General features: G+C 57.7%; 1 protein-coding gene across 2 annotated transcripts; it reads left to right on the top strand.

Moving 5' to 3' along the window:
- Positions 1-6,417: 6,417 nt before the first annotated feature.
- C22H19orf47 (chromosome 22 C19orf47 homolog) lies at positions 6,418-20,292 on the top strand. Of its 2 annotated transcripts, XM_075016632.1 has the most exons (10): positions 6,418-6,501; positions 7,756-7,830; positions 9,099-9,186; positions 10,258-10,372; positions 11,368-11,449; positions 12,081-12,209; positions 12,817-12,963; positions 14,273-14,343; positions 16,044-16,433; positions 16,997-20,292. In XM_075016632.1, exons 2-10 carry the CDS (start codon positions 7,812-7,814, stop codon positions 17,012-17,014), a joined length of 1,059 nt encoding a protein of 352 aa, XP_074872733.1. In that variant the 5' UTR covers positions 6,418-6,501; positions 7,756-7,811; the 3' UTR covers positions 17,015-20,292. The 2 variants fall into 2 exon arrangements, with proteins under 2 accessions (XP_074872733.1, XP_074872732.1); XM_075016631.1 differs by lacking the exon at positions 16,997-20,292 and having other exon boundaries at positions 16,044-16,747.
- The last annotated feature ends 783 nt before the right edge of the window (positions 20,293-21,075 follow it).

The following is a 21,075-nucleotide window of genomic DNA, read 5'->3' as shown; positions in this document are numbered from 1 at the left end:
CTCCCCTGTAGGCCGGCTCCCCTGACCGTGCAGGGCGTAGGGCCAAGGCCCCGGGGTCCCCATCTGGCTGGCCGGAGCCCCAGACGGTCTGGTGGAGTTTGGTCAGCGCCCAGCCCCTGGGGTGCTAGCCTAATGCATCACTGCCGTGCCAGTCCTTGGCCCCATGGGAACAGCCCATCTCCCCCCGGCCCCCCACGTGCTTACCTCCATCTCGGTGTGGGGCCCTTTCCCCCCACCACCTTCTCACCCTTCTCCCAGCCCCCCCCCCGGCCTCCTCCTCTGCTCTTCCTCCCCTCCCCCACTGCCACGCTGCTGGGCCCTTCGCAAAGGACCTGGGTGGGAGACACTGAGGCCGCTGGGAGGCAGGGGAATGAGGCTCCACCCGGCAGCCTGGCACCCTTCGGGGGCCTTTGCCTCCTGCACAGCGTGAGGGCCCAGCAGAGACCCTGCTGCTGAGCCTGTGTTTGTGCAACCCTCCTCTACAGAGCCCCAGAGAGGAAACCGACAGGCTCCTGCTCCCATCCAGCCTGCTAGGTCACCTGCACCTCCCAGGCACCTGCCAGCTCCCCTCCCAGGGGCGCACCAAGGGGGAAACCGAGGCAGGGCAAATGAGGGAGTGAGGCAGACTTCCTGACTACCCTGTCAATGACCCTGTGAGGCTGCCAGCGACCAGGACGACCAGCTCAGCACAGGCTAAATGGACTCCTTAGTGCAGTGTTGCTGCAGCCGTGGGGGACCCCGGCCATTACAGACACCAGCTGCGGGAGACAACAGCTTTTATTGGACCACCATCTGCGTGGCTGGGAAGCTTGTCTGCCCCCAGCAGCGGCTCCAAGCAACAAGTCCTCAAAGATCAAGTGGCAGATGAGCCTAGGAGCTGTGTTGCCTCTTAGCTGAGCACTTGGGCAGCCACTCAGAGGCCACCCAGCAAATGAGCAGAGTCCCCCCAGCTGAGGTTTCCCTCCTCGTGGTGGTGCACATTCACATGTGCCTCAGTGCACATAGAAAAAATTATTCTGCCCAGGGATGGGAAAGATTATGGGGCCGCCTGCCTAGGAACCCACTAGCCTGGCCCCCAGTCTGACTTCCTAGGCCTGAGAACAGGAACTGAGCCCCCAGCTCCTGGTTCCCCCCCATTCTAACTACTAGTGGGCCCTACCTCTCTGTACTGCGTGCAGATGTGGTTTCCTCACCTCAGACAAGATATATTGGCATTAGAAAAGGTTCAGAAAAGGGCAACTAAAATGATTAAGGGTTTGGAACGGGTCCCATATGAGGAGAGGCTAGAGAGACTGGGACTTTTCAGTCTAGAAAAGAGGAGACTGAGGGGCGATATGACAGAGGTCTATAAAATCATGACTGGTGTGGAGAAAGTGAATACAGAAAAGTTATTTACTTGTTCCCATAATATAAGAACTAGAGGACACCAAATGAAATTAATGGGTAGCAGGTTTAAAACTAATAAAAGAACATTTTTCTTCACACAGCTCACAGTCAACCTGTGGAACTCCTTGCCGGAGGACGCTGTGAAGGTCGGGCCTCTAACAGAGTTTAAAAAAGAGCTCCATAAATGTTTGGAGGTCAGGTCCATAGCTGGCTATTAGCAAGGGGTCAGGTATGGTGCCTTTTGTTGAAGGCGGGAGATGGATGGCAGAAGGCAAATCGCTTGATCATTGTCTTCGGTTCACCTCCTCTGGGGCACCAGGCATTGGCTACTGTCGGCAGACAGGATACTGGGCTAGATGGACCTTTGGTCTGACCCGGTATGGCCGTTCTTATGCTCAAAGCCTGCAAACATGGCTTGCTGGAAAGATCCTCCAGCCCAGCTGGTTCCATCCATGGAGGTGTTTAAGTCCTGGCTGGACAAGGCCCTGGCTGGGAGGACTTGGTGGGGGCTGATCCTGCCTGAAGCAGGGGCTGGACTGGAGACCTCCTGAGCTCCCTTCCCGCCCTGCGACTCTGATTTATGTGAACACTTTACCCGCTGAGCTGGACCAGCCGTGAGCTCATCATTGCAAGATCTTCCTGCCCCGCCGGGGTGCCCGGCTAAGGTCCCAGCCACATGCCCTACCCAGTTTCACAGGAACACGCCTGTGCATTCCGTGCCAACCTCCCACACAGCCAGCACGCTGCAGGGTCGGGCCCAGCTCCTGGAGACATGGGGACATCTCTCGGCGCCCATGGAGGGAGCCGGAGCCGGAGCCGGAGCCGGAGCCAGCCCCAGAACAGCCGGGTGGGGATGTGCGTCCCCCTGCTCGTCTGCAAAGTCCGCAAGTCCCACGGTTCGGGCTGGTTTACGTCTGGGCTGTGGAGGGAAAGTTACAATCCCCAGGGCCTTGGCTGTTCTGTCTGCTGCTGGGGTGCACTGGGCCGGACCGGGGCGCCTCATGGGCCCCAGCAACAGGGCGGGTGCATTTCTGAAAGGCTGGTGCCCCCCGGGGCCCTTCATTTCTCCATCCCCCCCACCTCACACCCTCTGGGGCCCCTTCATTTCCCCATCCCCACCCCCCCAGGCCCCTTCATTTCCCCATCCCCTCCACCTCATGCCCCCCCAGGGCCCCTTCATTTCCCTGTCCCCGCCCCCCCCACCTCACACCCCCCAGGGCCCCTTCATTTCCCCATCCCCCCCACCTCACGCCCCCTGGGGCCCCACCTCACGCCTCCCCAGGGGCCCTTCATTTCCCCATCCCCCAGCCCCCCCCACGTGCCCCCCGGGACCCCTTCATTTCCCCATCCCTTTCCCCTCCCACCTCGCACCCACCCAGGGTCCCTTCATTTTCCCATCCCCTGGGCCCCCAAACCACCTACCTCACCCCACCAGAGCCAGGGCCCACCCGTCTCCCTGTTGCACACCCCAGGGCCAGCAATGGGGCCCAGTGGCAGTGCCCGTTCCCCCTTTGCACGAGTGGGTGTGAATGACCACACGAGGGCAGGGCACTAGTGACCCCTGGCTGTGGTGGGGGGTAGGCTCTGGGGGGTCTGGGTGCAGGGTTGAGGGGTGGGGCTGTGGTGGGGGGGCATGTTCTGGGGTGTCTGGGTGCAGGGGTGAGGGGTGGGGCTGTGGTAGGGGGTAGCGGGCAGGTTCTGGGGGTCTGGGTGAAGGGGTGAAGGTTTGGGCTGTGGTGGGGGGCAGGCTCTGGGGGTCTGGGTGCAGGGGTGAGGGGTTGGGCTGTGGTAGGAGGTCAGGGGCAGGCTCTGGGGTCTGGGTGCAGGGGTGAGGGGTTGGGCTGTGGTGGGGGGGGTCTGGGTGCAGGGGTGAGGGGTCGGGCTGTGGTGGGGGGCAGGCTCTGGGGGTCTGGGTGCAGGGGTGAGGGGTTGGGCTGTGGTAGGAGGTCAGGGGCAGGCTCTGGGGTCTGGGTGCAGGGGTGAGGGGTTGGGCTGTGGTGGGGGGGGTCTGGGTGCAGGGGTGAGGGGTCGGGCTGTGGTGCAGGGGCAGGTTCTGGGGGGTCTGGGTGCAGGGGTTAGGGATTGGGCCACAGTAGGGAGTCAGGGGCAGGCTTTGGGGGTCTGGGTGCAGGGGTTAGGGATTGGGCCACGGTAGGGAGTCAGGGGCAGGCTTTGGGGGTCTGGGTGCAGGGGGTGAGGGGTCAGGCTGTGGTGGGGGTGGGGGACAGGCTCTGGGAGGTCTGGGTGCAGGGGTGAGGGTTTAGGCTCAGGGAGGGAGCAGGGGGTCCTGCACATACTTACACCACCCCCCCACCCCCGCCAGCAGGAGCTCCCAGATCCCGGGCTACGTCTACACGTGCCCCAAACTTCGAAATGGCCATGCAAATGGCCATTTTGAAGTTTACTAATGAAGCGCTGAAATGCATATTCAGCGCTTCATTAGCATGCGGGCGGCAGCGGCGCTTCGAAATTGACGAGCCTTGCCGCCGCGCGGCGCGTCCAGACGGGGCTCCTTTTTGAAAGCACACCACCTACTTCGAAGTCCCCTTATTCCCGTGAGCTCATGGGAATAAGGGGACTTCGAAGAAGGTGGCGTCCTTTCGAAAAGGAGCCCCGTCTGGCCGCGCCGCGCGGCGGCAAGGCTCGTCAATTTCGAAGCGCCGCTGCCGCCCGCATGCTAATGAAGCGCTGAATATGCATGTCAGCACTTCATTAGTAAACTTCGAAATGGCCATTTGCATGGCCATTTCGAAGTTTGGGGCACGTGTAGACACAGCCCCGGTGTGCTCCTTGTCCACCACTCCCCTCCTTCCCCCGCTGCATTCACCGGCCCCACCTGTTCTATACCCGGCGGCCTCTGTTACTGCCCTTCCTGGCCCCTACCGCGGACGGGAGGCTGTGACTGCCCCACACCCCAACTGCATGGCACTGGCTCCAGGGACAGCTGGTCGGCCCCCCGAGCCGTTTGTCCCCTCCGGAGGGGCAGTACCGCACGGCAGCCTCTGCCCCGACGTCGCTTCCCCCCGTCCTCGGGGAACCATGCTCAGTACGGTGTCCGGCCTGCAGCAGGGGCCTGGCCGAGTCACTGCAACACCAGCTCTGCTGCTCCTCACTGGGCGTGTTACAGACGCCTGGAGCCCACTGCACCTGCTGCGGCTCACGTGCCTGCCAAAGAGATGCGGAGGATGCGACGGGCTGGCGGCTGGGTACGGGTGGGGCATGCACCATGTGGGCCCAGTGACACCATGGTGGCCAGCGCTGGCCTCTGCCGCAGCTTCTCTGGGAAAGGAGCCTTTCCAGCTGGGACAGAGGAGGTTTGCAGGGAACCCTCCCCGAGCATTGGGGCAGCCCAGGAGAAAGCGCCAAGGGCTTGTTGGAACTTCTGACCTGCGGGCCACGGGGGCTGAGGCTTCATGTAACCCTCACTGCAGCCAGGACCAGGCAGCTGGCAGGTCCCCGACCCGTCAGTGGAGCATTATTCCGGCAGAGCTCCGGGCCCCCCGAAGGAACACGCAGCCGAGCTGCCTGGTCAGCGTTGGCTGGTCACTTGGAGTGATGACTGAGGCTCTTCCTGGCACCTGTGGTTACTAGTCACAGCTCCACCCGCTCAGCAAGCCCCTGGGCTGTGGCCAGAGCAGGGACAGTAGCACTAGGGAGTGAGCAGCCCCTGGTGCGTCAGGGTGTGAACCAGCAGCTCCGGTTCCACCTGCAAGTCAGCGTCATGTAGGGAGTGGCCGGTGTTTGTCTGGAAGCCGCCCAGCCTGTCCCACCAGCAGGTCTCCCCTGAAACTGCCCCTCTCTTCCCAGCCCCACCCTCACCTGAGACTCCCAACTCCCCCCAAATCCAGCCCCCCTAGCCCCTGAGTGGAAAGGGCGGAGGGCTGGATGAGCCAGGGAGATGCCCCTCCCCCCCAGCTTGTGACATCCCCAAGGGCGCTTATCCCACAGGGAACCGAGCGGGGCCCTCGAAGCCAAAGTGCCGCATGCGGAATAATGCACAGGCGCGGTCGTCTAGTCTGCATTCCACCGCAGCCTCAAGGGGAGCAGCCCCCTGCGGCCAGCCAGAGGTGGGGGGTGGTTCTGTATCCAAACCTTCCTCGCAGATGGGCAGCCGGGTCCTCTCCTGGCATCCAGCAGCATGGTCCCATTGCAGCCAGCAGAGCAGCCCTGGCCGATAGCTCTGGTGTCCCCAGCCCTGCGTGAGCTGCACGGTCACAGACCGGCTAACACCGTCTCCCGTTTGCTCTGTTCCCTGGGGATTCAGCCACGGCTGCTGGAGCAGGGCTGGCACACACAGCGCTTTTCCCTGGCGAGAGGCGGTTTCCTTGTGTTGCTGCTCCCTCGTATGGAGGGATGGGACAGGGCAAGCAGAGTCCTTCATTACGGCAGTATCTGGCTTCTCCCACTTCACAAGCACCAGTCAGTCCTCCTGTGCTGCCCGGGAGGAGGACGCATCATCTCCTGTTTAGGAAACTGAGGCACGAAGGTGCTGGGGTTTGCCCCAAAGACACAAGAGCTGGGGATGGGAAAGGCTACAGGGAGTCCTGGGACTGCACCTGAGTGGGAAGGCTCATTGGCAGCGATATAAAGGGGATGGAGGAAGCCAGCCCGGGGAGTTTGAGGCAAGAGCCAGGGTGCTCTGACCACCACACGCCCCTCGCTCAGCTGGGCCAGGGAGAGAACCCAGGAGTCCGGGCTCCGCCCCACCCGGCTCTAACCATCAGCCCCCACTGCGCTCCCAGCGCCGGGAGAGAACCCAGGAGTCCGGGCTCCCACCCCGCCCCCCGCTCTACCCACCAGCCCCCACTGCGCTCCCAGCGCGGGGGAGAACCCAGGAGTCCGGGCTCCCACCCCCCCAAAAGGTAAAAAAAAAGCCCGGGAGCGAGCCCCCGCGGAGGGTCCCGGCCAATCCCATGGCGGGAGCGCTGAGTCCTCCCGGCTCTCTATGGTACTCGACCGCCTAGAGACGCCTCCGCGCGAGCCCGGCTGGGCCGCGAGGGGAGCCCGCTTCCTGTTCTCGTTGGGCGGCGCTTCCGGCTGGGCCAGGCCGGGCCGGGCCGGGCCGGGCCGGGCCTGGGGAGAAGTGGGGCGGCGGCGCCGGCGGGGCGCGCAACGGTGAGCGGGCGGGGAGAGGGCCGCGATGCTCGGCTGCCCGGGGGTGCTGGAGGACTGATGTGGGGAGGGCCTGATCCCGGGAGGTGCTGGGGGGCTGACCCAGGGGGTTGTGGGAAGGGCCTGACCCGGGGGGGTGCTGGGGGACTGACCCGGGGGGTTGCTGGGGGACTGACCCGGGGGGGTTGCTGGGGGACTGACCCGGGGGGTTGTGGGGAGGGACTGACCCGGGGGGTTGCTGGGGGACTGACCCGGGGGGTGCTGGGGGACTGCCTGGGCCAGGCCCTGGCTGCAGGGAGTCCCAGTGGCTGCACAGGTGAGGCGGCTATGGAAGGTTTTGGGCAGGAATTCAGGGGGATCGGAGGCGAGACACAGGGCAGAGACCGGGTGGTCCCAATCCCTGTGTCCGACCAGAACAGTTTGTGCTTGGCTCTGAGATGCCCCTACTGCAGGGGGCGAGTCCAGGCCGTGGCCCTCAAAACCCAGAGCAGCCAACGGGGCCAGCTGAGTTCTTGGGGTCCTGACTGGAACATAGGGGCCAGGACTGGGAGGAGGTCTCCAGGCCCTTGTCGTTCTACGGTTCTAGTGCTCTGACAGGTGTGCGCAGCTCTGAGTCCATTCACCCCTGGGACGGCAGCCATTGCTTAGCCTTCCCTTGCTGTCTGAACTATGACAGTTGCTGTCCTTATCTCTGATGGGTAAACAAGCAAATCTGCTTGCCATGTGCTATTACAGAGCAGCAGGCATCTAGCCATACTCTCTGGAACTGCTGATCCCCTTTGTTCATTTGCTTCGGTGAGTCCTTGAGGAGGAGACCCTCGTGGTCCAATGACAGAAAATCACGACCTCAGGTGGGAAACCAGGTGCAGGAGGAAAGGAAATCTGGGCAACCAGATCATTATAGCAAAAATGTCCTCGAGTAGTGGGGCAGGGACAGGCTGTACAGAAAACAGACCAACACTGTCACCCTCTCTGTGATCTCTGAGCACTGCTTAAGCCCTCTGCCATTGCCTCTTTAAGAAGCCCTGAAATAGTTGTAGCCCTGAGCGCAGGACAGGAGCCTAACTTGGTCTAATCAAAAATCCCCATGCGTCATGAGGGCTGCCATTATAGAAACAAATGGAGGGTGTTGTGCTTTAAACTCCTGGGCTGGGAGAGGGTAATGGGCTATTCTTGTTCCTTGAACGCCAGCACTGGAATTCTGCCTGCGTCATTCGTGAAGCGCAGTTGCCTTAATAATATGATGCTTCATTGCAGGCTTTTCACCAAAGTGTTTGCCAGGCCCTACTGGGGATCTTTTTGGATTTCCCACAATGGTATCAGTTACAATGGGTAAGTCTGAACCAGGGATATTTTGATTTTTTTGAAGGGACTGCCTAGCCCTCTTCTAGTGTAAACTGAGATCTCTGTAAGAGGATAGCCCTGGAGCTCAGAAGAGCAGATGTGATCAGTAACTTTTGTGGTATGTCCAAATGTAAGAGGAATTCAGCTGCTGTTGCATGAGCAACCAGGAGTCCTGATGTGTGACAGCAGCTGTGAATGTTTTGCACATGGTGCCAGGGATCTGTGCACTACACCCCAGAAAAGATACTGAAGTGACCTTACGTTTGTGACTGAAGCTTCCAAAGGGCAGGAAATCCACAGATAAAGCTTGTGATTCTGCCCTTCAGCTTCTTCTCCGTGACTGCCTGTTGTAGCACAGAGAGTATAATGTCTAGCTGCGACTAGAGTCCCCTGCAATTCTGAGCCACACTAGGATGGACTGTGAGGAGCCTGTACTTCAATTCTGAGTGTTACTTCAGTCTCACGTTACTCCCTGAAGCATGATCCTTGACTACAGACTGATTTTGCTTGCTGATACTATGCCAATTTAATTTAGGTTTCTCATTCCTCTCTCTTACCAAATGACTAAGAATTTGATGGCTGAGGAAGCTGCAGTGAAGCTTGTTCAGTAACAGCTCTATGATGGTTTGTGGCTACTAAAGATTTAATCAACTGCTGATCCCCACCCCCAACCCCCGAAAAACACCCAACAGCTCTGTGACAAAAGGCACTTGCTTGGTAAAGGTTTACCGTGCAGTTGTCTGGGCATCTCTGGACTCTCTGAGTAGCGCTGGTGACCCAGAAGTTTGCTTGAGGGCCAGGTTAGCGCATTGCCAGGATCCCATGGGGTGCACCTAACTGAACTACGGTGAGCAGACTGTAGCTGCCTTTTGTCTATGACTGGGGCTGCTTTGTGTTAGGCGCTGTACAGGCACAACAGAGAGATGGTGCCTGCCCAGATGAGGTAGCAATGTCTCAGACTAGACAGCAGAGAGGGATTACCAGGCAGTGATCAGACATGTTGGTCAGTATTCTTATGATCCTCCCCAGGCTGTAGCGTTACAGTGATTTGTGGTTTCTCTGTTTGTTGTCTGTCGGTCACTCTCTCCCTGTGTCTCAATCACCTGTTGCTGCCACTGCATGTATTGGGCTGGCAGGATTACTACTCTGGGAGCATGCAGCTCCTGTGAGATCTGTCTGTTTAGAGGGCATCAGAGCAGGTGGCTATTAATGTAATCACATTGCTTCAGGTCTGCTTTGTGTCTTGCATCTTTCAGCTACATCCGAGTGGATTCAGTTTTTTAAGGAAGCTGGGATTCCTCCAGGCCCTGCTGTCAACTATGCAGTTATGTTTGTGGATAACAGGTGAGGCTGCACAGACAAGCAATAATTTTCCTTCAGTAACCAAAAATCAGTGGACACGACCATGCAGAATTACAAATGCTTTGTCGTTTCACCAGACAGCTTATTGATTCATTAGAAAACACTAAAGGAGGGGAGTGTTTCTAATGCTGAGGTCCCCTCCATGCTGTGAACGACTTGCTCCCTGCCTCAGTCCCTCTCTTCGCAGAGGTGCTGGTGAGAAGACAGGCTTTTAAAATGCCTTGTGCGGCATAGTGTTAATTATCTCAGAGGGCGCTGACTATGCTGCATTAGAGTTCCTTTCTGGTTTGAAGGGACAAGTTTGCCCCTAAAGCCTCTGTTAGGTAAGTAGTTGTTGGAGGATAATTAAGCACTGGAACTACTTACCCAGGGTCATGGTGGGTTGTCCAGCACTGGCAGTTTTAAAACCAAGACAGGATGTTTTTCTAACAGCTCTTTTTCCGTTTGAAGAGGAGTTGGTGTGGGACAGGTCTGGGGCCTGTGCTAGGCAGGTGGTGAGACTTGGCATCACAACAGCCTTGGAATCTTGCTCCTAGCCGTTCTAGTTCCCATCATTCTGGGCAGGGTTCCAGGCCCCTCAGCCTGTGGCCCCAGTTAAGGCAACAGCTCATGTTGCACCTAGATGCTTTCGCCAAGCTGAATGGGCATAGCTCATCTCTCCAACCTTTCAGCAGCGCTCCTTGAGCACCCAGAAGGGTGACACGCAGCATTCCTGTCAGATGATCTGACCCTGGGCTTCCCAACATGAACATCCCATGATCTGTTTTGCAGAAGAAAGCCCTCATCTCCTGACCAAATTCCAGTCTGCTTAATTAGTTCCGCTAACTACTAATTGGATACCTGCTTTGATTTACCTTCTGCTTTGTGACAGGTATGAGCTGCTGCCCTCTGTCGCACACCTGGGAGATGAGTTTTCTGTACTTTAGTCGCGTTGTTCGGAGGTACAGGAGAGTCAGTCAAGTTGTGAATGCTTCGAAAGCCTCTGTGCATTTTAGGACATGCGCATTCTTCAGTCACTGATGAGCTGTTTGCACCATTTCTTATTCTTTGCAGAATCCAGAAGAACATGCTGCTGGACCTGAACAAGGAGCTCATGAACGAGCTGGGGATCACACTGGTGGGAGACATTATCGCTATCCTCAAGCATGCTAAAGTAGCTTACAGACAGGTAATCTGGTCACGCCTGGGACACATTTTATTGTGCGCGTCAGCTGAAGCGGGCTTGCTGTGCATAGGTAACCTGAGCTCAGGGCCATGGCGTGTAAAATATAGGAAGCAAATCTAGGCGTCGTTGGCTGCTGCTGTCTGGGAATGCCACTGAATTCCCCAGGAGCCAGGTTCACGTTTGTAAGGAAGGGGAAATAGCCATCGGACTAGCTTTCCAGAGTGTGTGGTGGCATCTCCCTGATTTGGGGACTTCCACTCGAGGCCGGATGGCTCTTTCCAAAGGCTGAGAGCACCAGCACTGCTGGGGCGAGATGCAGGAGGGACCTCTCTGGCCTGTGTCGTGAAGGAGGTCGGACTGGATGGTTACGGTCTCCTTTGGCCATAGTAACAATGAATTTCAAAGAAGTGGGGGCCCATAAAATCCTTCCTAGTGTTCTGACTTTTTCCCATAGCACCTTCTCTCTAAAGCTGTCAGACTCTGCAAACCCCAGCTGGATGACTATCCTGCAGCACATCAGAGGAGCACAAGTCCCCGGTTTGTCTTGGGGTAAAGCGCAGCAGCGACATAAGGCTGCAGGGCTGGAACCATGCGGCAAATGACTGGCACAGTTTGGACGAGAACCCCCAGGTTCTGACTCGACCCTTTCCTGACTGCTCGGTACTGCTTCTTCCCTGACAGGCTGAACTTGCCAGAGGTGTGGGAAAATTGAAAGTCTTAGCAGTTAGTTTGCTCCTCTGCCAACCCCCTGGGCAGAGAGCGGCTATTACACTGGATTGGCCTCTTGGGCACCATGTACTCTGCTGTGTCAGCCTTGAGAGTACCCCAGGCAGGCCAGGAGCCATGCGGGTGAACACAGTGCTGAATGGAGCCCGGCAAATTCCTGTCCCCTGAAGACTTTGCCCTCAGGCTACCAGTGCCAGCAACGTTGCCCTGAAATCCCGGCAGAGCTCGTCCCGTTCTCCTGCCTAACGAGAAATTGCCTTGTTCTCTCTTAGGAGATGTGCAAGGCAGCTGCTGAGTCGGTGTCCTCCAGCCAGCCCAGCGCGCAGGCCGAGCTCCGCAGGAATGCCAGCAGTGGTAAGTGACGTCACCTGGGGCTTCCATGCACTCAGTAAGTTGGGTCTCTTCCCTCCTCCTGCCCCACTCTCTCCTCTCCGGAGCACGTGCGCTTCACCTCACTAGGGAAACGGAGCGTCACACCCACTCTGCATACACCAGAGCAGGGGAGAGCCACCTTCACCTTCACCACCGACGTGTAGCCGTGGACTAGGCTGGTCTCAGCCCTAGCCCAAGCCTGTCTGTCAGGTGATGACCACTAGCCTGATGTCACCTGTGGGCTGCCTGTCTGTTCTCAGAGGTGGCTGCCTTGGGGTAACTCAGTAGCTTTTCGCTTCCCAGGGCTCAGTGTCTCGTCTTCCTGAATATGGCAGCAGAACTGCTTGGCAGACGTCTCCATCGTTTGATGGGAAGTAGGCAAGTTTGTGATGCCCGTTGTCTAGGCCAGGGAAGAGCCACCTGCACATGGGCCTCTGCACCACTGTGGTGTTTACTGTGGCAGAGCTGGCACACCTGGGTGCTTTTTCTTTCTCAGCCTACCCAGAGCCCCTGTGGTGTGGGAGCGGCTCAGAGCCCTGCTCTGTTGAGTTATGCTAGCAATACCTCCCCAGTGCCTGAGTCTTCTCCCTCACCAGCTATTCTTGCCTTTCAGCTGCCACCCGTATGATTGCCAACAGTTTAAGCCGGGATTCGCCGCCTGCTACTCCTGTCCGAAGACCCGACACATCCAAAATCTCTGTCACTGTGTCCAACAAAATGGCTGTGAAGAACACAAAAGCAGGTACGCGGGACCCTTTGCAGGGCAGCTTTGGCAGCTCTTGCGTGTTCTGAAACCAGCTTTATCCTCTTCGTTCTAAACCAGCGATGGGCAACAAAGAAGAATGAAGGAGCCATGTGAATGGCCCTCCTGCATCTCCGTGAGCTGCAGCAGCCCACAGCCCACTGGGATTCCACCTGCAGCTCCCAGACCCCTTGTCTGCCTCCCTCCCCCACACACATCTCCCCACGCTTCCCTACTCCCCCTCCTTCTCAGCACTTCGGAGTGCCGCAGATCACCTGATTCACGCTCCTCCCTGCTCCTTCCCTTCCCTGCCAGAGCGGGAACATGGCAATCAGCTGAGCTGCAGCATTCCTGCTGGAGCAGGAACAGAGCCCGACTCAGTGGAGGGGGAGGGGAGGGCAGTGCAGGGCGCCAGTGCATGAGTGGTACCTACGGGAGGGGGACAGATGGGCATCACAGCAGAACTGTAACCACAAAACTCCAGGACCTAACACAGCCCTAAATTTGGGCGACTCTACTGCTGAGCCGCAGGAAGGAACCTGTTGGCTAGTGGCCTCCTGCAGTCAGGCAGCCAACTCTGATCTCAATCCCTGTTGGGTTTTCCCAGCCTTGTGCGATGCCGTGGATGAAAGCCTGGTGGTCCCGGTGAAGCGACGGCGAGTCACAGCAGAGATGGAAGGGAAGTATATCATCAACATGCCCAAAGGCACCACACCGAGGACTAAGAAAATCCTGGAACAGCAGGCAGCCAAAGGTACCGCTGGCAGGGTCTTAGCCATTGTGCAAAACATGTCTGTGCCAACCCCTGACCTGTTTGGCACACTGGCGGCTCCTGCACCGAGAGACAAGGGGGGAGATAATGTCTTTTGGCGAAGCTGCTATAGCAGTGGGGAGGGATGAGTTTTGGAACCACGCAGAGCCCTTGTGCAGGTCAGGGAAAGGAACTCAGAGCAGCCCAGCAGCGTGCGAGGTGGAGGCGAGTGTTAGCGTGAGCAGTCAGCACGTTCAGTCTTGCAGCATGTGCTAGCTACCGAAGCTAACCAGCCAGTTCGACCCCCATGTCGCTGTGCAATGCTGAGTACGCCTCCCAGCCTGAAGGAGAGCTCTGTGTGCCGCCAGTGCTTGTCTCAGCTACAGAGCTTGGCCCACGGCAGGCTATTACCTCTCCCCCCGGCCCTGTCTCTCTAACGTCCCAGGGCTAGTGGGACTACAGCTGCACTCCGGCACCCCAGAAGGGGCAGGGCTGGGGTTTCACAGAGCTGTCTGCACAGTGCTGCAGCAGCAATTTAAAGAGCTGGGGCTCTGGGTGGCAGCAGCCAGCAGCTCCAGGCCCTTTTTTATCGCTGGACCCCAGGGCAATTGCTCCCTTTCCTCCCCGTCTGTGGGCCTGCAAACCAGGGGTTGCACACGCACAGCCCGGTCCAGATGTGGCTTTCTTGTCAGTGAGGTTCTGCTGGTCCAACCCTGGTATGGAAGTGTTCTTTGGTACTCGCACAGCTGATTTCTCTGGCCCTGTGCTAGGGGAAAACAGCTGGGTGCTGATATAACCAGGTCTACATTAGATGGTAGTGAATATTCAGTTATACTGGTTACATGGGGCAACTTTTCAACATCCAGACAAGACATTGGGGCATGTGGGAATTCCAGGCGAAGCCATGAACATCAAAGTCCTGGAGGCCCTGGGCATGCTGTGAGCGCGGCTGGCTGGTTTCTGTGACAGTCCTGGCCAAAGTATTCCTTTCCCAGAGCATCGAGCAGCATGTTGTACCCTGGCTGCCGTGCTCCACTCCAGAGGTGGCTGCATTTCAGGAGCGCTGTGTGTGTGCAAGATTGGGACGGAAGGTCAAATGTCACCTATCCTGAGGGTTTGCAGCCTGGGCTGCTAGAGGTAGGGTGAGGTGTGTCGAGGACCTCTCGAGGTCCCTTCCAGCTCTGCGATATGCGTATCTCCATGTTATATTATTATATCTGACATGACGCCCCTTGTGGCTTTTGTGAAACCTTGCCAAGTTTCCTTCCCTGTGGAAGCCTGAGATTACATCTTTTGTCTTTACGGGTGCTAGGTGTCCCCAGAACGTCTGTGTTTGAGCGGCTGGGAGCTGAGATGAAGGCAGACACAGCCACAGGAAATAAGGTAAGAGCCGGGAAGGTGTTTCTGTGGCTGTGGGACAGTGCTGGGTGGTCTGAAAGGGACGGGGCTGTGAGCCCCAGCTTCCTGGCCAGAAGTACCTTGTGGTGCTCTGTGTTCCACTGAGATCCAGGGCCTGGGACCATCAAGCTGGCTTTGCACATGCAGGGGGAAGGTGCTGCTCAGCAGGTTCCCAGACCTGCTTCCTCCCTACAGCTCTGTGTTACTGCTCTGGGCTCCCAGCCTGAGAGTGCCTCTTCTGACAACAGCCTTCACTGACATTCATTCGGGGGTGGCAGGCAGTGTCAAAAAGCTCAGGAGGGGTCGCTGGGCATTTCTGCTGCAGACAGTGTTCTCAGAATGCGAGAGAATGAATCTCCTCTCCCTGGGTGCTCTGTGAAATAGCAGATTGCGGGATCCAGTCCTAGATGCTTGTGTCACAGACAATCACAATACTTAGTGCCTTGCGTCACACGGTGCGGAGGTCCCCAGGCCCTCCCTCATCCACAGTCAGACGTGACTCTCCCTGGGCAGGAGAAGAGGGGGTTCCGGGGCGACAGGGACCCAGCGTAGAACAGACTTGTCAGCGCAGGGACCAGAGGCGTCAGTACAATCTAGTTTGGGGAGAGGAGCCCAGAGGGGTCCCTGAGCCGGGCCCTGGCCCCTTCCTCCCTCTGCAGCCAGCCCAGACTGACCACCTCCCAACTGCCCAGCTCCAACTCAGATCGGCCAGGCCCCTCCTCCCACCTTGGCCTGTTTCCCAGGGAAGAAAGGGCTCCCCTGATAGCCTGGGTTGCAAAGAGCGTAGAGAGCCATTGCCTAGGAGCCAGAAATTATTACACTGCAACTCCCATCACCACTATGCAGGGACGCTGTGCCTAGGGAAACTGAGGCACACACCTCGGTTACTACAGGATGGTAGGAAACACATACAGCCGAACCAGGGGATAAAATCCTCACCCCTCCCAGCATCACACCTTTTCGGCAGCCTTAGCCAAGAGAGGGTGTTAAATAATCCACTGAAGCGAAGGGCTCCTCTGGCCCATGTGAGGAGGCCCTGATGCTCCTCCGCCTGTTCTGGAGGTAGAGGACTTGGTCTCCACAGTTGACACTTCAGCAGCTTTGGCTATCAACCATTCACGTAAAAACTCAAGACTCAACAGAAATGGAGGGCGGGGGCAGGGCTGGGATTGCAGAAACCTGGGATCTGTTCCCATCGCTCTGCTGCTGACCTTGGGGTGACCGTGGGCTAGTCATGCTCTCTGTTCCTCAGTTTCCCCATTTCTGCTGTGGCCGAGACACCGATCTCATGCTGAGATCTAAAGATAGAAAGTCCTACGTGAGAGCGAGGTGGTTGTTAACCTCCCCCAAGGAATGCACGGCGCCCTTTAATGACGTGGAAGAGTATTTTACAGACCATGCTCTGTTGTGGAGGAATAATCCCTCGCTCTGATCCAGCGTGTGTTGTCAGTATGTCTCAGAGCACATCGCAAAAGAAGGCGATGTCACTTCTCCCCCTTTACACCGGGGCTCCGAGGCAGGGAGTGGGATGGGGACTTGCCCCAGGTCTCCCAGCAGGCAGAGAGCACAGCTGGCAACAGAATCTCTTCCAGCCCAGTGCTCAGTCCCCTAGGCCACGCTCTCTCCCCATTGTTAATCTTTGTGCACTCTGCACACGTGACACCAATGTCTGTGATGCTCCGCAGCCCACGGGGGTCTTCAGCCGCCTGGGGGACACGCTGGAGGCGGACGAGGACAAAGCTGCAGACAGCGACGACGATGACAGCTCCGTTCTGCAGTACGCCGGGGTCCTGAAGAACCTCTCCAAGCCTTCACCCAAGGAAAGCACCAAACCAGGAGTGCCCGTCAAAGCGAAGGCCACCAGCTCGGAGGCAAAGCCAGCCGTGACAACCATCCGGCGGCTCGGCAGCAAGAGCGCTGGCTTGGTGGCGAAGGAAAAGAATCCCTGTGCGGTACAGAGACTGGGCAAGCCGTCCCTGCCTGCTGAGGCCCAGGACAGTCACATCACCAGCACCAAGCCCAAGGCAGAGCCGGCCGTCAGGGTCACCATAAAGAGGACTTTGGGCAGTGCTAAGGTAAGCAGCACCAGTGAAATCCACAGTGCGCAGATGGACAATACAGAGACTGTGAGTGTCTTTAAAAGACTTGGCAAGAAGGCAAACTGAGCCATGACAGCGCCTGGAAGGTCCAGTCCTGTAGCTGCTCGTGTCTGCGGTGTAGCCACTCTCTTTGCCTGCATGAAACCCTGTTGCGGGGGTTCCCAGAGACCCATCTGTCTCCTGCGGAACACGGACAGCAGCCCCCAGCCCAGACCCAGCTCGTCTTCAGTGGAGTTTGTGTTCCCTTGAGCCGGGCTCCTCCCTTACCAATAAATGCAAAGGGCGCAAACCACTGTGTGAAATGAGCTGGGATTCTTGTGTGGCCAGGCCTGCGTCAGCAACCGAACCCCCAGCACCGGTGGTGGCAGCTGGGAGTCCCCTTGTTTGGAGGCTGCAGCAGAGAAGACCGGGCGAGAATGGGCCATGGAGACAGTGCCTGGGCTCTGGATGCTGGAGGGATTTCCTAGCACCTCTCACCAGTGCTAAAGCCCACTGAAAGCTTCTTTCTATTCTCTTTTTCTATCATTTTCCCTCTGCAGAATCTTGCCTGTATCTAGGAAGTAGCGTCTCGAGCCTCCGTACAGAGAGGATACGGAGTTGGGACACGGTGCTGGAACTCAAGTCGGGGGGTTTCCTAGCAACCTAGAAAGCCACACGTAAGGGCTCCGAGCACCTCCCAGGCATTGGTTTGGGTGTTGTCTAAGAACCACAGCGATTTCTCTTCTCCTGCCCCCTCACCTGCCTCTGCCCTGTACAGCATCAAACTTGTATCCTACGCGTGCGTTTCTTTAGCGCCATAGGGGTCAGCGCAGGCTTTGCACTCCAAGAGCGTACATGGCCAGCACGGCATGGACTCCAGCAGGTCCGTGGACATCCCCAGGGTCTGCTGGGAGCATGCTCAGAGTGGGTACCCTGGGTTAGCTTGGGCAGGTCAAGCACAGCTTTACTTGTGAGAGGCAGGGAGACGCCAGTGGCAGTGTGGTTCTGCACAGTGCCAGCTTTCTCTTTGGTTTATCCAGAGCAGGGTCAGTTGTGGTCCTCCGCTGCCGCTGCTTTCCAGGAGGCAGCACAGCTGTTGGAGCGGCATGCAGATTCCATAGGGAAGGAACTTGCCCACGTGCAGATGCAAAGGCAGGTGTTTGGCTTCGGTCACATCTCCGCTGCTCTGGCCCCAGTGACAGGAGCAAGCTGGCACCCCTTCCTCATGGCAGCACTTCTCCCTGTTGTTTGTGTAGGGATTCTAGACCGTTCTGGAGCTTCCTGCTGCTGTCCCGACACTCCCATCCAATCTGGAGCAAGTCCCAGTCACTACTGGGCTGGGTGGTGGCCCCTGCTGGAAGTGATTTTAATTTGCCCCATTCTGAGTGGGCACGTCTCTGTATCAAAGGACTAGCTGATGCTGTCCCTCTTGGCAGGAGCCAGTGCAGAGGGGCGCAGCTGTGGAGAGCAAACTCCAATCTCCCTCTCGGGTAAAAGGTGGCCAAGGGCAGGGGCAGCTTGTCCTGTGCCCTGGAGAATAGGCAGTTACTGGGCTGTGGATCGGCTAGTTCAAACGGCTCCATCTGTGCTCTCCTCTCCTGCGTCACCATGGGGGACGCTCCTCCCAAACAGGTGCAGGGGGCAGGAGAGGCATTAACCCCATCAGGCTCGCTGTACAGCTGTCTGGCTTTCACAGACAAGGCTTGGCAGTGCCCTGAAGAGAGGGCTTTGAATAAGAGCAGTCCCTGGTTCCACACCTGCTGCAGTACCAGACTGACAGGTGGTCTCATGCAGCCCACAGCCTGGCTTGTGGTGGGCAGCCGCCCTCCTCTCTCCCCTTTACCCTCTGCCCAGAGTGCCACGGTACTCCCATACAGCACAAAGTTGGTGCTAACTGTTTTCTCACCGGAGAGAGTAACCTGCAGGCTAGTCCCAATGGGCAACGCTCCTTCTGGGCATAACTGTGTGTGCTGGGAGCGTCTGTGGGACACGGCTTCAGAGCAAAGGTGAGAGTGAGTGTCTGGGGCTCATGCGGCTGTCACGCAAGCTCACCGCTGTCCTAAAAACGGTACTGTTACCTGCCAGGTCTGTGGGTGGTTTCAGGTCCCCCCTTGGCCCTGTATGTTGGCACTGCAGCAGCTGCTGCTGCTGGGCTGAAGAACTCACTGCTGATCCACACCACATTTCCTTTAGAGACTGATATTTATTAAGTCAAAAGGTTGGAAAGTTTCATGTCTCTGGGTTTAGGCCTCTTCCCTAAGGAGAGGCCTTTGCACTTCTAGGCTGTGTCTACACGGGCACAAATATATTTCGAAGAATACTAATGAGGCACTGAATCGAATATTCAGTATTCGATCAGTGAGTGGGATAAGGAGATTTGGAAATGTGCAGGGTCCTTTCAAAAAGGACCCCATGTAGCTGTGCCGAGCCGCATGCTTTCGAAAGTGCCGTGGCCGGAAGCGTCCTAATGCTAATGAGGTGCTGAATATTCAATTCAGTGCCTCATTAGTAATCTTCGAAATGGCCATTAGCATGGCTATTTCGAAGATTTGTGCCTGTGTAGAGACACCCATAGAGTTGACAGCATCCCTATTTTAGAGTCTGTTTGTAAATGGTTGTCTCTACTGGCATTCCTGTTTGTCGTGGGCTTTAGAGCGGGCTTAAACCACAGCTGTTTAAGTGGTGCGATGGAGACCAGGAAGAGAATCTTTGGGGACAACCTATTCTGCGCTGCTTCTCCCGGCTGTCTCCGAAAGGAAGGGGGATGGGGTCATTGCAGCCAAGAAAGGAAAGTTGGGTTTTCCTCAGCTTGGTGTGACACATTCTGACCGTTTTCTTCCTGCTTTCCAAAGGAGGTGCAAGTGTTCTTCCTTTTTTTAGTCTGTACAAACCAACTTTTTTAAGGATGAAATCTGCACAGGCCACAAGGCGTAGTCGGTTGTCTGGGGCCAGTAGAGATCTGGGTAATGCACTCCAGGCGTGCGCCATGATTTTTAAAGGATTGCAATAAAGCATAAAAAAGACACTCTCCTCTCATCCCTCTCTGAGCTTTACTAGAGCTCTGCTGCGTGGGCTCATGGTCTGTGGGCCTTTCTGGGGCCCTCTGTGGGTGGGGACTGCTCACTTGGCATCTTCAGTGCCTCCGCAAAAAAGGGCTGGTGGGCGTTACGCTGCCACGCAGGTAACCTGCTACCCAGAATGCAGTGGTGACCTGCCCAAGGAGGGACATAGCAAACCTGGGGCCAGGGCCTGGAGCCCCCTAGTCCCAGAATGCTGTAACCATTGTACCGCTGGAAGAGAGGGACAGCATGTAGGGCTTTTGCTGTAGCTGTGCTTTGTGCTGGCATTGAATGCTGGCAGTACCATTTGTCCATTGACTGTGCTCCTAGGTGCAAAACTACCATGCTGCTGCCCATCCGAGTGCATGTGCGACTCTTGGCTCCATGGTGCCCCTGCAGAAGTAAACCCCAATCGCTTGTTGGCCAGCTTCTGCTCCTCCATCGTTCCCTTCTGCCGAGGAGCTTTCTGATCAGCTGATCTGGGAGCCCAAGCTCCCTCCCTCTCTGCTGTTGCTTCATTCTTCCCTCCCTCAGCAAGCTCTTTACCCAGGATGCTGTCTGAGTTCTGTCCCTCTCTTTCCCCCTCGGGGATGCTGCCATCCCCCTCTTCCTGAGCCAGGGCAGCAGGGCTGGTAAGCTGCTGCTGCCTTCCAGCTGGACCAACGCTGCGGTTCTGGCCAGGGTGTGTAGAGAGATGGATGGACGGAATATGCACATTGTAAAGTGTGCAGGATGCTACCCCAGAGCTCTGATGTGTGCTGCACCTCCTCTAGTAAATGCTTCCACACTGGACCCAGGCTGATTTCAGTGCTAAATTCTCTTGCAGGGTGACTGCACGGCAGGATGGTGGCACGGGTCCCAACCCCCACCTTTTTGCAGTTGTGCTGATGGGGTCAGGAAGAGTCCTGTGGCCAGCAGTCTGGCTGCATAGGCTCAGTCTTGCTGTGCTGGGGGGTGGTGTCGCTGAGGGAGTGAGACAGTGACATTGGGGTGCAGCTGGCTGGGGGGGCTGGGTCTTGCAGGACTCAGGCTTCTGCCCCCAGCTGGCAGGGGGTGGGGGGAGATGCTGGGGTTTGGGGGGGGGAGGGGCTGGTGCAGTGCAGGGGGGTTCTGGCTGATGTGTTGCAGGGGTGGTGGGGGGTGGGGGGTTCTGGGTGATGCTGGGGTGCAGGCTGATGTGGTGTTGCAGGGGTGGTGGGACACGGGGTTCTGGCTGGTGCAGGGGTGGGGGAATGCTGGGGTGCAGGGGGTTCTGGCTGATGCTGGGGGGGGGAGATGTGAAGGGTGTGGGGGGGGGTCCTGCCTGACACGGGGAGGGACGCTGGGGTGCAGGGGGCGGGGGGGCTGTTCCGTCACGAGGCCATCGCCCCCGTTAGCTCTGCAGAGCTCACTGCTCAGGCTGGCGCCCGGGGAAGCGAGGCCCCCCGCGACAGCTCAGCCCCCAAGACATGGCTGGTCTGCGCAGCGCGCCCGGACGGCAGGTTCGTTTTGGTACAACACAGACTAACCCGGACCCTCGCTGTCGCCATGGCACCTTATGAAAATATATGCAAATGTAGTCGGGGCGGGGCTTCCCGCGG

This window comes from Carettochelys insculpta, chromosome 22 (genome assembly GCF_033958435.1).
Source record: "Carettochelys insculpta isolate YL-2023 chromosome 22, ASM3395843v1, whole genome shotgun sequence".
Taxonomy (NCBI): domain Eukaryota; kingdom Metazoa; phylum Chordata; order Testudines; family Carettochelyidae; genus Carettochelys; species Carettochelys insculpta.
Note: the sequence above shows the minus strand (reverse complement) of the source record. Positions and strands in the feature narration are given on the sequence as shown.

Excerpts from the sequence above, each read along its gene's own strand:
- C22H19orf47 (XM_075016631.1), top strand. Across the intron at positions 10,373-11,367 it reads CTAAAGTAGCTTACAGACAG|GAGATGTGCAAGGCAGCTGC; the intron begins GTAATCTGGTCA and ends GTTCTCTCTTAG. Across the intron at positions 14,344-16,043 it reads ACACAGCCACAGGAAATAAG|CCCACGGGGGTCTTCAGCCG; the intron begins GTAAGAGCCGGG and ends GATGCTCCGCAG.